The sequence below is a fragment of the Macrosteles quadrilineatus genome, unplaced genomic scaffold, assembly GCF_028750875.1.
Source record: "Macrosteles quadrilineatus isolate MER2022 unplaced genomic scaffold, UCM_ALF_1.0 Scaffold_9__3_contigs__length_116548681, whole genome shotgun sequence".
NCBI lineage: Eukaryota > Metazoa > Arthropoda > Insecta > Hemiptera > Cicadellidae > Macrosteles > Macrosteles quadrilineatus.
In genome coordinates, this window is record NW_026542602.1 from 84,545,984 (window position 1) to 84,568,240 (window position 22,257).

The following is a 22,257-nucleotide window of genomic DNA, read 5'->3' on the forward strand; positions in this document are numbered from 1 at the left end:
AACAACTCGACCTACGATAGCACAACCTTAGCAACAGGCGAACGGTTGTTTACAGTGGTTGTATTGGTTTTACGTTAAGGAAAGAATTTCTCTCAAAAGATCCAATAAGCAATAACTTCAAGAACCCTCGTTTCAATAAATATGTCTTCTCTGATTTGTTTTTCACTAAATAGCCTATTACGAGATTTGTTTGTTTTCAAAAACGTCTAGAGCTTATTTTACTCTCAATACACATATTTATAAAAGGAATTATTTTTAATTCCACTAAAGGGTAATATAGGTTATTTGAACCAGCGTTTAGGAATATTTTTATTAAAGTGACCAAAGTATTTTTAATACATGTATAAGTTACTTATAGATTCAATAACATTTTCGCTTCAATTACAACTTCGACAATTTAGAACTTACTTAGTGCGACGGTTTTGACTATACTTGTACAACTTCGCTAAGCATATGTTCTGTAGGTTCGACCAAAGAAGTATATTTTACTAAGAATAAATATACTTATTTAAATACGAGACCTTTCCATACATATCAACCACCAGAATACAAAAAAAGTATTAAATGTAAGTGAGACCCAACCGTATACTTACTGTCTGTGGACGTGTTACTAAGATATATTATTGTGGCGTCTTTACGGTGCAGAATTTATGTCTTTAGTTCTCAAACACATGGGATCAAACACGCGTAGACATACGACAAATGGTGGGGTTATGTAAGTAAATAATGGTTAATTAAGTGAGATGCTTGAAAAACGATTTGTAATTTATCTAACTCATTTAAAAAAGTGCTATATTTGTAACTACACTGAATTACACTTTATCAGATAACAGCTGAATGCTGATTTAATTACAAATTTGAATAATTCAGTACACGAATATTAGAACAGAAACTGTATGATCATAAACTTAAAAATAATTATATAACTGGCTCGAACACTATACTAATAACATTAAGAGTCGGCAGAGGAGTCAATAGTTTTGTATTGTTGTTGACCGTCAGATGCCAGAATGGTTGTCCTAGCGCCGATCAACAAAAGCATGTGTTCACGTTGAAGCATATTAATCATGCACCATAAGCTTGCTTACCGAACAGAAAATTTTATGTGAATTTAAAATATATTTTCCGTGTAAATTGCTTTTCGAATTTTGAAAACTTTTGTTTTACAGGTTGAAAACAATCACAGTTTAAGTCGATCCGAATTTATGTAGTTAGACAAAATAATAACTATTGAAATTTAAAATTAGACAACAAATCACATCCGCGGTTTCAATAGCTTTAAATAGAGATATTTTGATTTTTTTATATTAATAAACAATGCTGTATTATGCTTCAACCATTATCATTGCCGTTAGAAAATCAAAGAAGGCTGGTGGTGCAGCCGACTCTTAACATATGGTTTGGCCAGTTCCTTTAATGAATGTTAAATCATGTTTTCTTTCGAGCCAGTGGCATCAGTTGTTTTATGCTTATGATCCATGCCGTTTCTTTTCTATTATTCGTGATTAAGCATAAAAAACGAAAACCACGTATATATGACAGTCAATGAACAAATTAAGAGTGGACGACAGATAGCTTTTGGTGAATTCTCAGTATTCATGTGTTTTGATGTTTTGATGTGTTCATGCATGGAAGTGAATTATTATCCTCTGTTAATTATTAATTTTTATAATATTTTCCTATTTGTAGCTACTTTTAAAATGGTGTTTGCCATTGGTGTTCAATAAATAAATAAATAAATAAATATTAAACATTATCAAACTTTAAACTATTTATACGGGTCAAAGTTTCTAACGCCCCTTACTCATTAATACCTATTTTTGGCCAATATTGAATGATTAGTCCTATATAACCAATTCAATGACTTTCCAATGATTTTTTACTAAATAAAAAAGGATGAACTTATAGCTTGAAGACTGTAAAAAAATAACTAACACCAGCGACAGCAAATTCCTAATGTTCTGCAATATGTTCCAAAATAGTAGCTAGCATAAGATTTTAGAGATTCAAAAATTGGAAACCTGTGAGACAAATGAACACCAATGTTACATGTCAAGTTAAAGTCTGTAAATTATTTTTATAATTAAATTTCATAAATAATTATTGTATATACTTTTGTGCAAAACATGAAATGCCCTTCTAAAAAATTATCATACTAAATATTAAGCTATACAATTTTTATCGTTAACCTATTTTCGAAAATATATTACAATTATGTTTTGTTATCATGGTTATTTAAAACACCCCTGTAAAAACTCAATAGTGTTAATAGGTTGAATGTACCGAGATGAATTTACCCAAGGATTTTTACAGTAGAAAGCCTGGAAAAGGGCGGCAAAAGTTGGTGGAATTGCTTGACAATGTTTACCTCGGTCAGTATGAGACCCTGTCCTGGGATTTTACTTAATTTAGGTCCTCCAAAAATCAACTCTAGGCTTCCCTTTCATTCACATTACTTGTTTCTCCAAAGTCTTCCAAACTCCTTCTTCCTCTGTCACTTATATTATAATTTATGATTAAATCTGTAAAGAATGCTAGCACAGAAAATGTACCAAACATTGTTTTTTTCATATGTTTATATGCATACTACTATTTGAGGAAAAACATTTAATCACTCATTATTTTTTTCGAAAATGGCCCATAGCTGCAAAAACAGTCGATTAGCTAGCCAAGGAATGAACCGTTTATTTTACATAGCAACTTTAATTTCTTGTCACAGACAGTTATTTAAGTGTCCCTTTACACCACTAGAAGCACTAAAATAGCTGCTCGTAGTGTTGAGCTGGCCCAGCTAAAATTAAACCGAGTCATGCGAACTATAAACGCATGGATGGCAGATCACGGTCTCTCACTCGCGCTGAACAAAACTGAGATCGTGATTCTGACCAAAAAGCGGATTGACACCATTGTGCCGTTGTGGGTGGGGGACGTCGAAGTCCAGTCCGTTCGTGCCGCCAAGTATCTTGGTGTCATGGTGGACTCTAAGCTTAGCTGGCGGGACCAGATATTCCGAACAGCGGACAAGGCCGCTAAGGTTATCTCTTCTCTTAGCCGGTTAATGGCCAATGTCGGAGGTCCTCGTTCCAGTCGCAGAAGGCTGTTGATGTCTACAGTTCAGTCTGTGCTCCTGTATGGTGCGGAGGTGTGGGCAGACGCGCTCAATAAGGAGGTGTATAGGATGCGGCTTGCCAGAGTGCAGCGTCAGGCAGCACTCAGGGTAGCATCCGCCTACCGAACAGTGTCTGAACCTGCCATCTTGGTGGTTGCTGGAGTAATCCCCGTCAAACTTTTGGCGGCGGAGAGGAAAGCGATTTATCAGCGGCGTGGAGAGGACCATGCAAAAATGGAGGAGCGCAACCGCACCTACCAGCTCTGGCAGGAGAGCTGGGAACAGGAGTCGCGGGGACGCTGGACCAGGAGACTGATTCAGCAAGTCCAACCATGGGTTGACCGACGGTATGGTGAGGTGGACTATTACCTTACCCAGTTTCTGACAGGTCACGGGTTTTTTCGGTCGTACCTGTTCAGGATGGGCAAAGCCGTGTCACCCGATTGCATCTACTGCCCAGGCACTCCCGACGACGCGGAGCACACCTTCTTCCGCTGCCAGCGTTGGGAAGGTTCCCGCCTGGAGGCTGAACAACATGTAGGGCAGTTGTTGGTGGACACGGTCATTCCGATGATGACGGAGGGTGAGGACAATTGGACCTGTATGTCACATTTCGTCCAGGATATTCTCCGCACAAAGAAGCTAGAGCTTGACCGAGATGCAGTCTAGGTCATAAAGAAATTGAATGCCAGAAACGGCGCGAGCCCTGAGGGCTTAGGTCACACGTTGACCTGACCTGAAGTAATGTGACAAACAATCCCAGGTCTGTGTCCAACAGAGTAGAGGGGTTTTTTTTAGTGAGTAGTCTGACAAGCTCAGGAGTCTCACACTACAGGCTGGCTACCTGTGTGCGTAAAAGCATTTTTACCTCCTCTCCCTTATAAAAAAAAAAAAAAAAAAAAAAAAAAAAAAAAAAACTAGAAGCACTAATATGTCTATTGAATTCCATATAAATTACATGGTTCATATTACCATAATAGTTTCTTGTGTTGTATGCAACATTCCGAAACGCTTTACTTTTTCATCATATCTCTTTGCCACATATTCCTCTTTGTACAGTACCTTACGTTATTTAGTTGAAGTTGAAAGAATGTTTCTCGAGACACAGAACGTTTTTCGCATTAGATTGCTTTTACGCTAGACATATTACATGTGAGTGACTTATTACATACCAATGTAGTTTCATTATTTGTTTTGATATTTCCATATTTTAAGGGTTGAACTTAGAGCAAATTTCTACATAACTGTGTTCATGCATGGAAGTACAGTATTATTTGCATGTAAAATAACATATGAATGAATACAGTTCAAATGCTTTGTTGCAACCAACCGACATGCATCGTTAACTGTCAGTTCCTAAAGACCCATTATTGTGTCAATGTTTTTTTTTCACATAGCAAATATAATATAATCGCCTGGGTAGCACGTTGCCTCTAGTCAGAAGAGGTGAATCACGTGAATAGGTGAATAAAATGTTAATGAGTAAAACTACAATTGTTTCGGTCCATGAGAACTTTTTTAAGTATAATAAGAACTAAATAATTTTTAAGTAGCAAATATTGAAACAAAATGATTTGTTGTTACTGTGTAGCTGGTTCACGATAGCGAAAGAAAGATTCAATAAGCAATAACTTAGAATGTTCATTTCTTTATATTTCTTTTCAGGCTTTCTTTCTTTATAAATCCCTCGTCTGTTCATTGAACCTTTAGAATTTACAGAATTAATCAATACAACTTCATTCTAATTACTAACTCATAGTAATAATTTATTATGTATACAAACTCTTTTTCTTTCATGTGTTTTTTTGTGTTAAGAATTACTAGACATGTTCTCATTAGGCGTGTATTCTAGAATAGATAAATATAGCATTGTAAACAAATCATTTATGTTTAGAATAGGCAGTGAGAGTAAAAATAGTTTAGGAAAGTTTGCCGCTTTAAACGACCTAACAACAATCTTAGATAATAAGATTTCCACTGTTAAGATATCCACTGGTAAGATTTCCAGCCTTATTTATACCCTGGCGCGGTTACGAACGATCTAACGAGTTGTAACGTTTATAACGAGTTGTAAATATCAGAGGATAAAAGAATATCTTGCAGAATTCTGTGTACGTTTGTGCGTTTTAGATAAGCTTGTGGTACAACTACCGTTCTACCAAAGAATAACTAGTGAGACAATATATTCTGCGTTTCAGCAACTGAACATTAACCTAAGTGGGAAAATATAGTCTTCATATTTAGTAATCCCAGTGATGCAACACTATTCTATAAGTACTTTAAAATAGGTTACACCAAGTTTTTTCTGTTACACAGTATTACTAAGAGGGTATCAATGAATCAATAAGATTCAGTTTTTTGGTGCGCGGTCTTGTAGTCAGAGCAGTTCGAATCCCGCATATCCCCAATGACTTTAAGCTAAATGATAATGTTATTATAAAATATAAGAATGGACATTTTTAAAGGCAAGGACTTACTCTATAGAAAACTTCCTTCACGAAAACCCACCGGGTTATTTCGTTCAGCAATAATTCATTTACATTCACTACCCACATACCACAGTTCATGTAACCAGAACTGTCTAACATATCAACATCTCAGGCATTTCACAGCATTTAATGTCAAATTTTACGACATTTCAGCTCACAGCCGAGGCAGTAAGATGCAGAGACGGTTGTAAACATAATTTTATTGCGTTAGTCTTTGCTTTACACCTTCGCAGGATATGTCCCGGTGAAGTGTTCTGTGTAATCGTAAATATAGGTTATTATAAATTTCGTGTAGCTTGCACACGTGTGATTTTTTTGCACGCTTAAACAATTAATTTATGAAACTATTCCGAAACACTATACAAAATAGCTTTCATACGAAAGTCCAAAATATCAAAATAGTTTTTTGTAGGTAAGTAGTCTTTGCCTGATAGGTTTAAACTCAATTTAGACTTCCTATGTTTTATGAGAGGCTGATTAATCTAAGATCGAAGTATGAAATTTGAGAAACGAGAAAAGTATCAAACTTTTACAATGCAATACATCCTGTCACTATTATTTTATGAATGTGTTCTGTTTAAAAGCAGGCTCATAACAAATATTTTCTTATAGAATGTATTTTTTCTTCAAATCTTAATTGCTGACGTTAGTTTAGAGCACAATGTTTTTAATGCTGCAAGCAACAATAGTTTGTTGCGAACTAGATTTTTTTAGTCCTCGGTAGAAGCTATACAACATTTTACAGAAAATAATTAGCAATCATAATACTGTACTAGTTTTAAAAAGTAAAGGTTGAAGAGAAAAGCTTACAAAACACATGATTTGGTAAAAAAAGAGTGAATTAAACTGTATTGATGACATAATTCAACAGTTTTTTTTTTTTTTTTTCATTAGTCCACTCATTGTAGTTATTACCCAATATCCATAGTCTGGTATTGTGTTATTGATTCACTGAGCTAGGTCACCAACACAATTTGTGTCCGTCTTGAAGTTTACATTAGTGTATATGGATCAATATTCAAACTTATGCTACTGATATACGTATATTTTCTGAACCCTCTATCCAAAGCCTACTGGTTCTTTTGGCTTCATGCCGAGTTTTAAAACAACATTAGACTTTTGAAAGTGTCTGCCAACTTCTTAAAACTTAGTGGTAGACCTCGATTCCTACCGGATGCACATCTTTGAATTCGTATGGAATCTTAAAACATTGGGCTATTTAATTGTCACGAATGAGTTCTAATCTAGCGACCAAGACAGATCAAACATAAAAAATTATGACAACAGAACAAGCGATTAAAATTTATGACTATAATTATTGTTATTGTTATGTAAGTTCCAAATCAAATTCCAAAACAGCAATGCGTTTGAACATTTGTTTTCGTACCTAAAGAAGAAGATTTTGGTTTAAGAAATACGGAATTGTAAGTCGTAGCTTTTTTCTCATAAATTACCCTATATCAATAAAAATTATGGTTGCATAATAATGTACTCCAATGTTTACCCTGTTATTTGACCTATTCATATTGGATTATCTTATTTATATTGGTTTTTATTAAGGAATAATACTCAATAGGCCTGTCAAGTTTTACTTTATTTTATCTGAAATTGAAGAGCGGTATAAGGATTTCTGCTTCAATGAAGACTACATAATAAGGTAATAATAAAACAATTTCCAGTTCTTGCCATTGAGACAGTAAATAAAAATAAAGTCTTCTACTGCCTATAAATCTAGTTCAGAAGGATTCAATAAATAAGAACTTCAAGAACTGCCAACTTCCGCGATTCTATTCTTTTCTATGGCGTCTTGAGTGTTTTACAATAGATAATTGCTAGTAATAACACTAGTAACAACGATACCTACATGATAGTAAATAACGAAGTAAATTTGACATACATTCAACCCAAAGAACACTGAAAACGACAAATAACTCCAGTTAATATCTGTCAGTTATTAATTATCTGAGTGCCATCGTGATAATACCACTTCATTATTAAATATGAGTAAGAAAAATATTACGTGTTATTCTCGTCTCTATATTATAGCTAAGGTCATCCTCCAGAACCAAACTTACGATGCATGACTAGAATGAAGTACAATTATTTTGTGGCCTTCTTAAAATATGAAATGTTAGCGGTCAGTAGTTTTGTGTGGATACCAAGGATTCAAAGTCAAAGTCACTGGTTCCTCTTTCAAATCAATTCTTGGTCCACGGTATCTAAACTTTCAATAAACGAAGATAGTTGAATTATTTAGATCTCATTTGAATCCCAAAAATGCTTCCGCATAAGACAATTGTTTTCACAACCTTATCTATGTAAGATAAACCAACTACTGAAACCAATTATAAACACCCACCAATAAAGTGCTTTACAGCCGAGAGCTTCTCGCAGTTTCTTGATATCTTAAGAGTAGACAATAAGGTTTACGACACACTTAACGACACTACTGGTTCCGTAACGATATTCACGGTTCTAGGGTTCTCTTACGCTTAAAGCCATTTTGTTATGTTCATTTGATGATTTTTTCACACATACCTGGGAATGTTTTTCATGCTGTCGTTGTCAACGTATATGCGATTTACCCTCGGTAAATATCACGGACGATGTCAGTAATGAAAGTCAATGACATAACTAGGATATACTGAACACAACAAAATGACCTTGTTTTCTTCACAAAGCAAAACAACAAAATAAACTTGATTACATTTATGAAACGATATAAACACATGAGTGTAAAAATAAATAAATGTTGAAAACAAACAGTAGTTCAGCGATGAATAAAAGCCAGTCCCTTAGAAAAAGATTAAATAGAAATTGGGGTTTTATTTAATAACTGATCAAGCAAATCACGACAATGCTTATCACAAACTACAACATATTCAAATTAAAAGACAACTATTTATAAGCACAAATATTCTTCTTTTTTATTGTAGTAAGAGAAGCAATTATAGAGTCCATAAAATATCTTATACTAATGTAAGAGATTTTAAACTACGGACTGTACATGTATTGTATCATACAATTATTGTTGCTGTAACATTAATCTTTATTAAATTGATACTTCCATGGGATAAGAATCAACATTAACGGCTTAGCACCTTGGACTCTGCTCTATAAAACAGGATTGCAAGCATTGTGTTCAAATTCAACTATACTGCAGTTTTAACTGAATTTATGCAAGTACTGGTACTACACCCGTTCGATCGTTATAAACTGGATCTGGCTAATCTTTTAATATTGAGTTTTAATATGTGATCCTGTCTAAGGAATCACTGAAACTTTGTATTCGGCAAATGTGCATTGTACATTCATCCAATTCGTTACTTGTTGCCTTATTAAATTCAATTTTGTAGCCCTTGAACTGCGTAGTAGACTAAACTATTACATACCTCGTCTTGCAGTTCAAATAATATAGTGTTTGAGGTCCACTACATATGTTTCGCTATATATGGCATTCTTAAGTAGTTACAGAAACATTTTATCCAATTTGGACGCGTCAATATTGTATTTGAAGTAGCATATGACGAGGTATGTAATAGTTTAATTGTTTCCATCAATTTATATAGTCACTGCTTGAAAACTCTACACGATTGTGTTTTGTTAGATGTATGCCTGTTGTGTTATAAAATGTAATATTGGTATATAATTCAATATTATCCTCTTTGCAAAGATATGACTTGTATTTCAGATATATTAACAGATGTTTGATTATGATAATTTAAAGAAACATGAATGTAAACATTGTGTGTTGAAAAAAGAAATAGTAAATTTGTTCCAACTAACTTGAGACTGATTTTATTAAACTTTATTGAGAATTGGTTCATATTTGAAGTTAGTTTACATTTTTGGCGACCCTGCCAGGATTATTAGAAGAATAAATTATTTTGAAGTATTAATTATTGTATAAAACCTGAAGGTCAATTAACAAAAAATGGCAGATGACCTAATACGTTTAAACAGGAAGGAAGAGAAGACAGCTTCGGCGACAATTTTTGAAAGCACATAATAATTTTGAAAATGTTTTAAAAGAAGATTTGCCAAAAGAAGAACTCCTGGTAGCCATTGAAACACAATATTTAAGTATGGAGTGGACATGTGACAATCTCTTCACTATGGATGAACAGATACAAGACTTGATGCTAGGCGAGAACACTTCTGACGCTGACCTGGACGCAGAGTACGACGCTTCGTTAGAGTTTCGAGACAAGTGGTTCAACATGAAGGCCCAATACAAAAACCTGGTAAAAACCTCTCCCTGCAGCGACCGAGGTGAGTTGAACCCCTCTAAACATGAAACCAAAATTCGTTTACCAAAAATTGAACTAAAGAAATTTGACTGGCAGTTCAAAAATTGAATTGGATTTTGGTCACAGTTTTCGAAAATTCATAATGATCAGAGTCTGCGTGATGAGGATAAATTCGAATATTTAATTCAATCAATGACACCAGGTTCCGCGGCTCTAAAACTGATCGAGGGTTTTCCTTTGTCTCAGGAAAACTATTATAAAGCAATCGAGCTCTTGAAATCTCGATTTGGCAAAGACGAATTACTAATCGAGTATTATGTAAGGGAGCTGTTGACCTTAGTGTTAAGTAAAAGTAGCCAGGTGTCTGTCACTAACCTCTATGATAGACTTAGTGCAGCTGCGGGCTCTTGAAACTTTGGGCGTCACTAAGGAAAAATATGCCGCTATGTTATTCCCTCTTGTCGAAACTTCAATACCAGAGAATATTTTTAAAGTTTGGGAAAGGTATCGAGTAGGCAAAAATGTGACCACAATGGAGCCTGGTAATTGCTTACGAGAGCTATTGTTGTTCCTAAAGACGGAAGTCGAGGCAGAGGAGAGATTTAAGTTGAGAGAAGGATGTTTTGGGGTAGTTAGTAGTGAAAATAACAAGGCAAATGAAGATTCACAGAAACAACAACGAACTGGTAAGCCTAAGACACCTTCAGCAGCAGTTCTGGTATCGTCTGATGGACATCAGGATCCTAAAATGAGCACAGGTATGTACCCCAATAAGAATATTTGCGCATTTTGTGGAAAATCAACTCACAATTCATCTGATTGTTTTTCCATCTTTGATAAGACAACCTCAGAAAGAACCGAGATTGCAAAGAAAAGGGGTTGTGTCTTAAATGTTTGAAGAAGGGACACTTAGCAAGTAAGTGCAGGATTCAGGTAAAATGTCACATCTGTATGGGTAAACATCTGGCAATCTTATGTCAAAAGATCCCTACCACTAATGAATCCAAGCCGAGTGGTGAGGACAAGTCAAAACAAACTCCGGTTCAAAGTACTAGTTCATTTTCGACTTTGAACAACAAAAGTAAAACTACCTATTTACAAACTTTGTATGCCTTTGTTAATGTAAATGGAGAACCGAAAAGGGTTAGAATCTTATTTGACTCAGGTTCACAGAAAAGCTTCATTTCTAGTCTCTGTGTATCTAAATTGAGTCTCTCAAGCAATGGTAAGGTTCTGATCCAGCAAGAAGTCTTTGGAGGTAAACAATCCGGTCCTAAATATCATAACACCTATGAATTAAATTTGAGCTCAATAAATGAGAACTTTCGGACAAGTGTCAACGTTGTTGAACAACATGTTATCTGTAATCATGTTCCTAAGTTTTGTGATTACAGCTTGATCACTCGTTTAGAGAAAGAAAACATATTTCTGACTGATGTTTCTTCTTGTGACGGTGACGACTTCACTGGTATTGATGTCTTATTAGGAGCTGACGTTTGGACACAGATCATCACTCCAGAGTTTCATAAGGTAAATGAGCAACTTGTAGCTGTAAAAACTCGATTGGGCTGGACAATTGTTGTCACGTCTGACGAGTAATCTTCTTTTGTCTCCTCCATGTTTGTGGCTTTCCAATCTTCACAAGATATTAGGCAATTTCGGGAACTAGAGACAATGGGTATAATGGATCCGAGTGTCAAACAACAGAAAGAGGAGAGAGATAGAGATGTTTTAGCGTTCTTCGAAGACACTGTCGCCAGAGATGTGGATGGACGCTACGAGGTAAAACTACCTTGGATTGAAGACCACCCCCCTCTGGATACGAACCGTGAAGTAGCCAATAAACGTCTGTTGTCAACAACACGTAAGTTGAAACAGTGTAATATGTATCTTGATTATGATTTAGTATTGAAGGATTGGTTGACCAAAGGCATCATTGAGCGAGTGACAGATGAAAACATTTCACAGCCATTGAAAAGTCACTATTTACCACACCGGGCTGTTGTCAAGGAGGGAAGCACCACGAGGATCAGACCTGTCTTTGACGCTTCCGCTAAAGACATAAATGGATATTCTGTTAATGGATGTCTTGAGTCTGGACCTAACTTGATAGAGTTAATACCTAAGGTACTGACTAATTTTAGGTTACATGCATTTGCTTTAACGGCAGATATTGAAAAGGCTTTTCTACAAATTAGAATTGACCATGATGATCGAGACATGTTAAGATTTTTGTGGTGGGAAGACAGTCACGTGATCGTTTACCGCCATGCTAGAGTTGTCTTCGGTTTGTCGTGTAGCCTAGTCCTTTTCTTTTGGGAGCAGTATTAAATAATCTTCTGGAAAACGCTCCTACCAATCTTAGACATGTAGCCAAGGCTTTGCTAAAAACTTTTTATGTTGACAATTGCCTTACGGGAGTTAACAGCATTTCTGAGCAAGAGAATTTCATAAATGATGCTCAAACACTTTTAAAGCTAGGAGGCTTTAACCTAAGGGGTTGGGCTGGTAACGGTTACTTTAAAACTCCTGAACAAGTTGAGAACGTCTTGGGACTTAGATGGTTATGCTCTAAAGATGAACTGTACTGTAATGTTCAACCTTTGAATATCAAGGACTCAGTACTTACCAGAAGGACATTGCTATCATGTGCTCAAAAGGTTTTCGATCCTATTGGTTTTACTGCTCCGGTTGGACTGATTCCCAAAATTATTTTGCAAATGACTTGGACGTTGAAGGTAGGTTGGGATGAAGAACTACCTCAAAACCTACAGGTACAGTTTCAAAAATGGGTCGAGGAACTAGGCTGTCTGGAAAGGTGTGTATTGAGTAGGAGAATATTTTTGAATGCTTCAAGTACAGTACATGTTTTTTGTGATGCCAGTAAAGCTGCTTTTGGATGTTGTATATTCTTAAGAACCGAAGTAGATGGTATCATTGACATAAATCTTATATTAGCCAAATCACGAGTTGCACCAATCAAACCAATTACTTTACCTCGTCTTGAGTTAATGGGTGCAATTACTGGTGTGAGACTCTCATGTCTAGCTTTACAGTGTCTCAACAACCCCGAAGTCCCAGTTTATTATTGGCTGGACTCCACCGTAGTTCTAGCATGGATTGCAAAGCAAGGGAAGTGGTCTGTTTTTGTTGAAAACCGAGTGAAAGAAATTAACAGATTGACCCAACTTTCACAGTGGAGACATGTTTCAGGACCTGACAACCCTGCTGACATTCTTTCCAGAGGATGCACTCCGATAGTAAGAACTATAGCGTGGATCTTGAGAATGTCTCCCAAGAATAAATTGAACTTAGGAAATAACATCAGTTCTGAAGAATTCTTGAAGGCAGAAAAGATTGTATTTAAATTGATTCAAAGAGAGAGCTTTCATGAAGGTCTAAAATCTCAAGAGCTAAGTGGTGTACAAAAATTTGTGGATGAAGATGGCGTCATAAGAATGAAAACCAGAGTATCAGATTGGGAGGAAGGTTTTGAATACCAGTACCCTGCCATTCTACCTAGCAAACACCCTGTTGTTGAGAAAATGATCAGGCAGTACCATTTACAGAATAAACATGCAGGAGTACAAGCGTTGATTGTCATCCTTCGTGACAGAGTGTGGATCCTAAAAGGCAGAAGGGCTGTTGGAAAGGTAGTTCACAACTGTGTTCGATGCAAGCGACACATAGCAAAAGCCTTAGAGATGCCATCACCTCCCTTACCCACAGACCGCACTCAGATTTCTTCATGTTTTCAAGTATGTGGGATTGACTTGGCTGGTCCATTGATCACTAAAGATAATCAGAAGTGTTGGGTGGTAATATTTACATGTGCCGCGTATCGTGCAGTCCACTTAGAAGTCATACAATCCCTCAACACAGAAGCATTCATAAGAGCCTTACGACGGTTTATAGCTAGACGAGGCCGGATAAGTGTTATCTATTCAGATAATGGCACAAATTTTGTTAGTTTAAACAAGAATCTGAAGTCTCTGAACTGGACTGAAATCCAAAATACATTCAGCCTCAATGCAATTGTGTGGAAGTTCATTCCCCCTGCAAGTCCTTGGTGGGGAGGATTTTGGGAAAGACTGATAAGGATCCTAAAAGGACTCCTCCGGAGGAATTTGGGAAATTCGTCTCTCACATACGAAGAAATAAACACCCTAGTATGTGAATGTGAGGGAATAATGAACAGAAGACCACTAACATACGTCTCAGAGGAGACGGGAGACTTAAGACCTCTGACTCCATCTATGTTTCTACAAAGCATTGTGGGAAATGAAGTCACGGACTTGGACATCCTAGAGAGAACCAGTTTGAAAACAAGATGGAGATATATTCAAAGTCTAAGAGACAATATGAACTCCCGTTTCAAAAAGGAGTATTTGGGGTTCCTGAAATCGACCAACAAGTTAAAATACGACGATATTAAAGTTGGAGACGTGGTATTGGTTCGAATTGAAGACAGAAGAAGAATTACTTGGCCTTTGGGTATTGTAATAAAACTGTTCCCAGGGAAAGACGGCAAAGTTCGGTTGGTACAAGTAAAAACTAAAAAGGGTTTAATACTAAGACCCATACAACGACTGTACCCACTGGAAGTTACCGGAGAAGGACTGAATGAAGACTTCTTATTTTGCGACCTCGCAAAAAAAGGGGGAGTGTGTTATAAAATGTAATATTGGTATATAATTCAATATTATCCTCTTTGCAAAGATATGACTTGTATTTCAGATATATTAACAGATGTTTAATTATGATAATTTAAAGAAGCATGAATGTAAACATTGTGTGTTGAAAAAAGAAATAGTAAATTTGTTCCAACTAACTTGAGACTGATTTTATTAAACTTTATTGAGAATTGGTTCATATTTGAAGTTAGTTTACACATGTCATAGCTTTAAAGTAGTAGTATGCTTAAAACTAATTAAATTTCTTTTCCTAACATTACTCAAATTTTATGGTAATTTGCAACATTTTGCTTCGTTCATTTTACTAGTTCAGCCGTAAATTATAGCTACTTTAGCTTGTAATCTTTTACTATCGTTATATAATTTTGTTAAGTGGACATACCGGTTTGAACAAATAAATGTGCCAATTGTTGTAGTCACTTCATTAAAAACCAAATAATAAATGTAACGCACATAAAACTAAATGATGTTTAGCAACCTACTATACAACTTATATTCAAATATAAAATTAGAACGTTAACATTCTAATTGCAAACCAGCATCATGTAACAAAGTTGATGAGCCGTTACGGATTTGACTGTTTTAGTTACAATTTCCCCATAGGGAACACTAACTGCCCTACTACCCTTAACTTTTATTACAAAGCTGTGAAACTCCCATTAACTTTCATGTGTATAATATACATAGCTATTTAAATTTTTAACAACTTAAGCATTAAAATTCAAAATTTTGAAACTTGTTTGAATGTTATCAACAAGTTAATTCTCAAAATACTCTAAAAACTGTTATCTTCTATTCGTTAATTAGTTTGAGATGCTTAGCTTCATTTTGCAATTTGCTCATATTGACTATTACGAGGTTTTGTGGAATTCTATCCCTTTATCCTAAAATATAAGCCAATTATTGATAATATAGTAATTTCAAAGAGGGTAATTAGATTTTTAACTTGTGGAAGATTACTGCAGTTTCCATTATTTTTGTATGAACATTAACGCAAACAAAATGAAGAATTAGTTTCAAAACTGGACCAATTAGTACGTATTAAAGTATGTTAAACATGTGTAAATTCGAATTACATTTATTTCTAAAATACCAATAACAAATATTGTTTCCGTAATTATGTTTTCATGCATCTGCAATGTCATGTGAAATATTGGGCTTTGACCTTTTTATGTAAGTAACATTCTTGTTCGATACAAAACAGAATATTAATAACAACAAATGTTATTATTTAAGCTACACAATCATTTATAACAAAATAGCCTAAATTTAAACCTTATAAGCCTTATACACTTTTTCACATATAAGCAACCATTAACGCATTTTATTTATATGTTACGACATTTGCCATATAATTAAAATAAAAAATAGTCATCATCCTTGTTTAGCATTCAGTTATTGATGTCTACCCTCTAGTCTTCTATTACATACTCTCCATTCATATTACAGTTTTATAAACTTATTTACAAATATAACAGGTTTTTTAATGGTAGATATAATTCAACATAACTTTTAATAAAATAGTAGTTAACGCACATGGCTCTTTGTTCAACAGGGATAACATTGTTCCAGGAAAACCATGTTATACCATTACTTTTACATTACATTATTACCGTAAGAGATATAAACTTCAGATTCGAAGTAAGCATAAAACAACATAAGTGGTAACTTTGGTACAAAGTAAAGCTAAATTAATATTAGTTAAAGCGGAATATAAAATGTCCAATTATTAATTTATGTTTTATTTTCTAGTCATCTACGTTCTATAGTATGGCTTGCACGTTTTTATAACAATTTATGTAATTACAATATAAATAGGTTTATATCCAACCAAAGCTATCAACAACTAGACGAACACTTTTTAAGTGTTTTTAACCGACTTCCCCACTACCATCAAAAGGAGGAGGTTCTCAATTTGTTTGTGGCGATGTTTTTTTTTATATGTATGTTCACCAATTTCTCTGTGATTCTTTTACCGATCAGTGTGGTTCCACCACCAAAATAACCAGGAGAGTTTCTATTTGGTACCTTATATATTATGTTTAAGTATAATATTTGTTTCGGTGAAAAATTCTGAAAACCTTAAATATTCAACATTTATTTTGTTTACATTTGTGCAGATTGTTGACATTTGTGCAGAGAAGGCAATAAATAATAATAACATTCCTACAGCTGTTAGTTGAAACCATCTATCTATATATTAATAGGCAAGCATGTTTCTTTAAAACCTTTTTTCTCAGCTCCTGTTTATTGCAGGGAAAATCTACGCATACCGTTAGAAAGACATTTACCTGCAGAAGTGCAGAATCCCTTTAAAAATTTAAATAGGCTCAAATATAAGCACAAAAAATGGATTTGAAATTTTACAAAATTAACATGGGTTTTATGAGTTGCCATGCTGGTGACGAAATAACAACAAAATATAAACAGAAAATCAAAACAAATGGAAGAAATTACAATCACATGTTTTATTTACAGCGTGGGGGTGAAAATATAAAAGCATGTACCTTTGACTTATAACTAGAAATTCCATCCCAATGTTTAAGTTGTCACCAATTATTTAATTAAATTCGTCGTAGTTGATGTGAGTCACCAACAGATTGTGCTGATCTAAATTACTATTCAGTCGAATACACGATGTTTTTTATCAAATCAAACTTATTGAATTACTTATTATGAGCTATGGCAACTGGTGTTACCCATCAACTCTGTCTGTGACATAAAATAAGGCAGAAAATAGAATTTTACACACGCATGCTATGACTAGCTCACACAACTACATGTTTTTAATATAAAAATGGCGACAGCTGGTCCATATAGATGGGATGTCTACTTCAGTATCCAATAGTCAATAAATGTTGCCTACATTACAAATTTTTGGTCGAATTTTCGACCACTGGACGACCACTAGTTTAAATAAAGCTACAGACAATTCTTCATGAAACAGTTGCTTCATATTGATCAATAAACTATTTCTTGCATGGAGCCTAAATGAATTACATTGAGAAAATGCATTTTGTTTTGGTTACTATAAAAAATGTATTTTAACGTTTGACCTGATTTGTGTATACAGTAATTCTGTTTTTAGAATTGAATATTCTGACTTACAAAAACATATATGTTTCAGTGAATAGCTGTATGATATTGACAAATAAAGGTGTATTGTGAAAACCAAAGCATTCGTAAAACAGGTCTAAATATAAATTAAATTCAATTACTCCTTACAGACAGTGCATAATCGTCAATTGTCTTAAAAGTGTTAAATATTTTAATTACTAAACATGCATTTGCAGATGTGGAATGTTTATTGATATTCTCTACCCAGTAACTATATCATATCAATACTATTAGGGAGCCTACCAGTAGACCGACAAGATACTTTGTCGTCTTGCCACTAGACCGTCTTTTTTAATTAAATAGATAAATGCTGAAAACCAGTACGTCGACAAGTTATTTCATCGTCAGTCCAGTTGACCGGCCGGTAAAACTAAATTATTATATTCGAGAAACCAACTTGTCGTCAATCCTCCACACCGACTTACCACTTGCTCGTCTTTTAGGTGGGGATAGGGGGCAGAGTGGGAGGAGCTAACCGGGGATTACCCAGGAGTTTGAGGCGCTTCTCATGGTTGAACCACCTCACTCGAGGCTAGAAGCCAGTATTGCCAACTGAAAGTACTATAGCTCCGTCGAACACTACACACGCGGCGTGTTTACACAGTCTGGCGTTAAGTTGACGTTGGCGCGCAATTCTCGTTGCGTCGTCTCTATAGCAACCGTGCCGTGACATTGTCCTTGGTCTCGCGCATTCCTCTGCCTTTGTATTATTTAATCTGCATCGAAAGATAAGACTCGCTTATATGCATTGACTATTGAGTCAATTACAAATTTCATTCGGGGTTTTTGATCGTTTGTTTGGATAAAACTACGTACCGTATATTGTAGAATTAAATTTGTAGTGTGGTTATATGGTATTATGGTATATATATATATCCTACTAATCCTACTAATATTATAAATGAGAAAGTTTGGATGTAGGGGCCTATGGATGTATGTTTGTGACAAGTAAACGCAGAAAATACTGGCCGGATTGGGCTGAAATTTGGTGTGATGATAGCTCACATTCCCGATTAACATATAGACGCATTCTTATCTCAAAAGTCCGTTCGGGCTCCACCCCAGTGGCTCTGGAATTTCCCATGTTAACCTTATGAGTAATATTTAAAACGAATAAAAGAATTTCGTCAGCTGTTTCAAATACACAAGTTGGTTGTTATAAAGTTTACTGAAAGGGTACAGTACTATTAATTTAAATGAATATATAGAATAATCCATAGCCTATATCGATATTTTTCATTGTTATGAGTGTAGGACAGATACTAAAGTGCAGCCAAATTTTGTTTCTAAAAGTGGTAGCCTATATGTGTAACTATTTTATACAACAAATGTAAAGATCAAAATGTTTGTATTTTGTGTCCTCTTCCCGTTGCAAAGCACGGGTACAACAGCTAGTATATACATATATATACATATATATATATGTACCAGGTTTTGCGTTGGATTTTTCGTCAGTTTCGTCATTGAGCTCTCTTGTAGTAAGTTGTATCACTTGCGTCTTGTTCATGTTCTGTGGCATATTTTGTATCACTTGCTTCCTGAGACGTATCAGAGTGGTGGAAACTGGTCCACGACGTAGAGGAAGTGGAGGGAAGTTGCAAAGGCAAAAGGTCTGGAGTGTGGGAAATGCCAAGCGACTATAGAATAATACAAAACCATGCTTAAAAATGCTTAGGGAGTGATGGAAACAGGCCCACGACGTAGAGGAAATGGAGGCAAGTTGCAAGGGCAAAAGGTCTGGAGTGTGGGAAATATCAAGTGACAATGGAATAATACAAAACCATGCTTAAAAAGGCTTAGGGAGTGATGGAAACAGGCCCACGACGTAGAGGAAGTGGAGGGAAGTTGCAAGGGCAAAAGGTCTGGAGTGTGGGGAATATAAAGTGACTATGGAAATATACAACACCATGCTTAAAAAGGCTTGAGGAATGATGGAAACAGGTCCACGACGTAGAGGAAGTGGAGGCAAGTTGCAAGGGCAAAAGGTCTGGAGTGTGGGAAATATCAAGTGACTATGGAAATATACAACACCATGCTTAAAAAGGCTTGAGGAATGATGGAAACAGGTCCACGACGTAGAGGAAGTGGAGGGAAGTTGCAAGGACAAAAGGTCTGGAGTGTGGGACATGTCAAGTGACGATGGAATTATACAACGCCATGCTTAAAAAGGCGTAGGGAATGATGGAAACAGGTCCGCGACGTAGAGGAAATGGAGGCAAGTTGCAAGGGCAAAAGGTCTGTAGTGTGGGAAATATCAAGTGACAATGGAATAATACAAAACCATGCTTAAAAAGGCTTAGGGAGTGATGGAAACAGGCCCACGACGTAGAGGAAGTGGAGGGAAGTTGCAAGGGCAAAAGGTCTGGAGTGTGGGGAATATAAAGTGACTATGGAAATATACAACACCATGCTTAAAAGGCTTGAGGAATGATGGAAACAGGTCCACGACGTAGAGAAAGTGGAGGCAAGTTGCAAGGGCAAAAGGTCTGGAGTGTGGGAAATATCAAGTGACTATGGAAATATACAACACCATGCTTAAAAAGGCTTGAGGAATGATGGAAACAGGTCCACGACGTAGAGGAAGTGGAGGCAAGTTGCAAAGGCAAAATGTCTCGAGTGTGGGAAATATCAAGTGACTATGGAAATATACAACACCATGCTTAAAAAGGCTTGAGGAATGATGGAAACAGGTCCTCGACGTAGAGGAAGTGAAGGGGAAGTTGCAAAGGCAAAAGGTCTGGAGTGTGGGACATGTCAAGTGACTATGGAAATATACAACAATGGAAACAGGTCCACGACGTAGAGGAAATGGAGGCAAGTTGCAAGGGCAAAAGGTGTGCAGTGTGGGAAATGTCAAGTGACTGTGGAATTAATTATACAACGCCATGCTTAAAAAGGCTTAGGGAATGATAGAAACAGGTCCGCGACGTAGAGGAAATGGAGGCAAGTTGCAAGGGCAAAAGGTCTGCAGTGTGGGAAATGTCAAGTAACTATAGAATAATACAAAGCCATGCTTAAAAAGTCTTAGGGAATGATGGAAACAGGTCCACGACGTAGAGGAAGTGGAGGCAAGTTGGAGGGTGGGAAATGTCAAGTGAATATGGAATTATGCAAAGCCATGCTTCAAAAGTCTTAGGGAATGATTAATAATTAAATTAATTTAATTAATAATTAAATTGAATCTAAATTATTGCATACAATTATTATCTGGTCAGAGGTGACAGTGCCATCGTGCGCGCAGAATGCTTCTATTGAGAATTTTTTCTTCCTACTTGGACGTCCTGCAACCTCATTTACGATGTGCCGCAATTTTCTGGAGTCTCCGTCTGCATCTTCGATTTTATTTTTGAAAAAACTGTACTTGGCTTGTTTAATTAATGACTTGAGAATATTCCTATATCCTGTCCGTGCTGTATGAAACTGACCTGTGCTGTATGAACTTGGTCAAACTACAGCACAGACAGTAGAAGGACAAGGATATAGGTTACATGAGCCTGATAATAGATAAGGAACTCTTACACTATAGCTGTCTCCCGGCATGTCTCTGAATTTTACTTTATAAGGAATAAGGATGTAGGTTTGAAATACCTTTAAACATTAAATAAAGAGGACAAATTGTAACAACTGTTGAGAATTTAATTGAAAATACTGTAAGACTGAAAATATGATTTTCTGGGTGAAGAAAGTTGTCTAAATTTGAGATTTCAAAGTCCCATAACTTTCGAACGCCTCAACCCATCAGTATGGGAATAAGTATACAATGTATATGATTTAAATCTCTACAATATCTGACCAAAAAAACAGTATGTCATCATGACTCATATCATGGTTGTATGTTGTATGTGTCCTATGGTCTGGCAGAGGCCTGACGTCACATGGAACTGTCACTGTAGGTGGTCTTTAGCTCTTTCCTGCTTTAAAACTCTCAATTCTTGGGTAAACTATAGGTTTTTTTTCTTATTACCTTGCTCCAACTAGTACTCTTTTGATGGTATGAGGTTTTAAAAAGTTTATAGTTATTAATTAGAATATTATTCACGCCTGAATATTTATTATTTTCTGTTCAGTTGTGGCTCAGTAGTTGCGATGCTAACACCACGGCAAAAGAAGGTTTTAGCCATGTACCTAGTATGGAGGCGAAGAAAAAGAAATAATAATAGCTGATTTGGGTTCACACAATACTTAATAATCGGCACGAGTTTGGGGCATCCAGGGTATTATTACGATGTAGTAACACTTCGGCCCAGTAACATTTCGGCCAAACTCAAATTTCTTAGAAAAACAGTATCACTTCGTCCCACTCGCTTTTACAGATGATTAAATAAGCTAATGGAGTAACATTTCGGCCCGACGAAAAATTGACAAGGGTTGAGGAGCGCAGTTCAGGTAGTAAGAGGTACATGACCTGTATACTTTGCAATCACCCTCTGGTGGAATGTCGCCCAACCGTCACCCCTTGCATCCTCTGACCTCACATGACGGAGAATCGGTGGAATCTTACCTAACCTAACCTAACCTAACCTAACATAACATAACATAACCTAACATAACCTAACCTAACCTAACCTAACCTAACCTGTCAAATATTTTGTTGGGAC

At 35.9% G+C, this 22,257-nt stretch overlaps 1 protein-coding gene across 1 annotated transcript; it reads left to right on the top strand.

Annotated features, from left to right (window-relative positions):
- The first annotated feature begins 11,522 nt into the window (after positions 1-11,522).
- Positions 11,523-14,530, top strand: LOC129003605 (uncharacterized). Its single transcript, XM_054431903.1, has 3 exons — positions 11,523-11,712; positions 11,755-11,975; positions 12,326-14,530. The coding sequence occupies exons 1-3, from the start codon at positions 11,523-11,525 to the stop codon at positions 14,528-14,530; spliced, it is 2,616 nt and encodes an 871-aa protein (XP_054287878.1).
- The last annotated feature ends 7,727 nt before the right edge of the window (positions 14,531-22,257 follow it).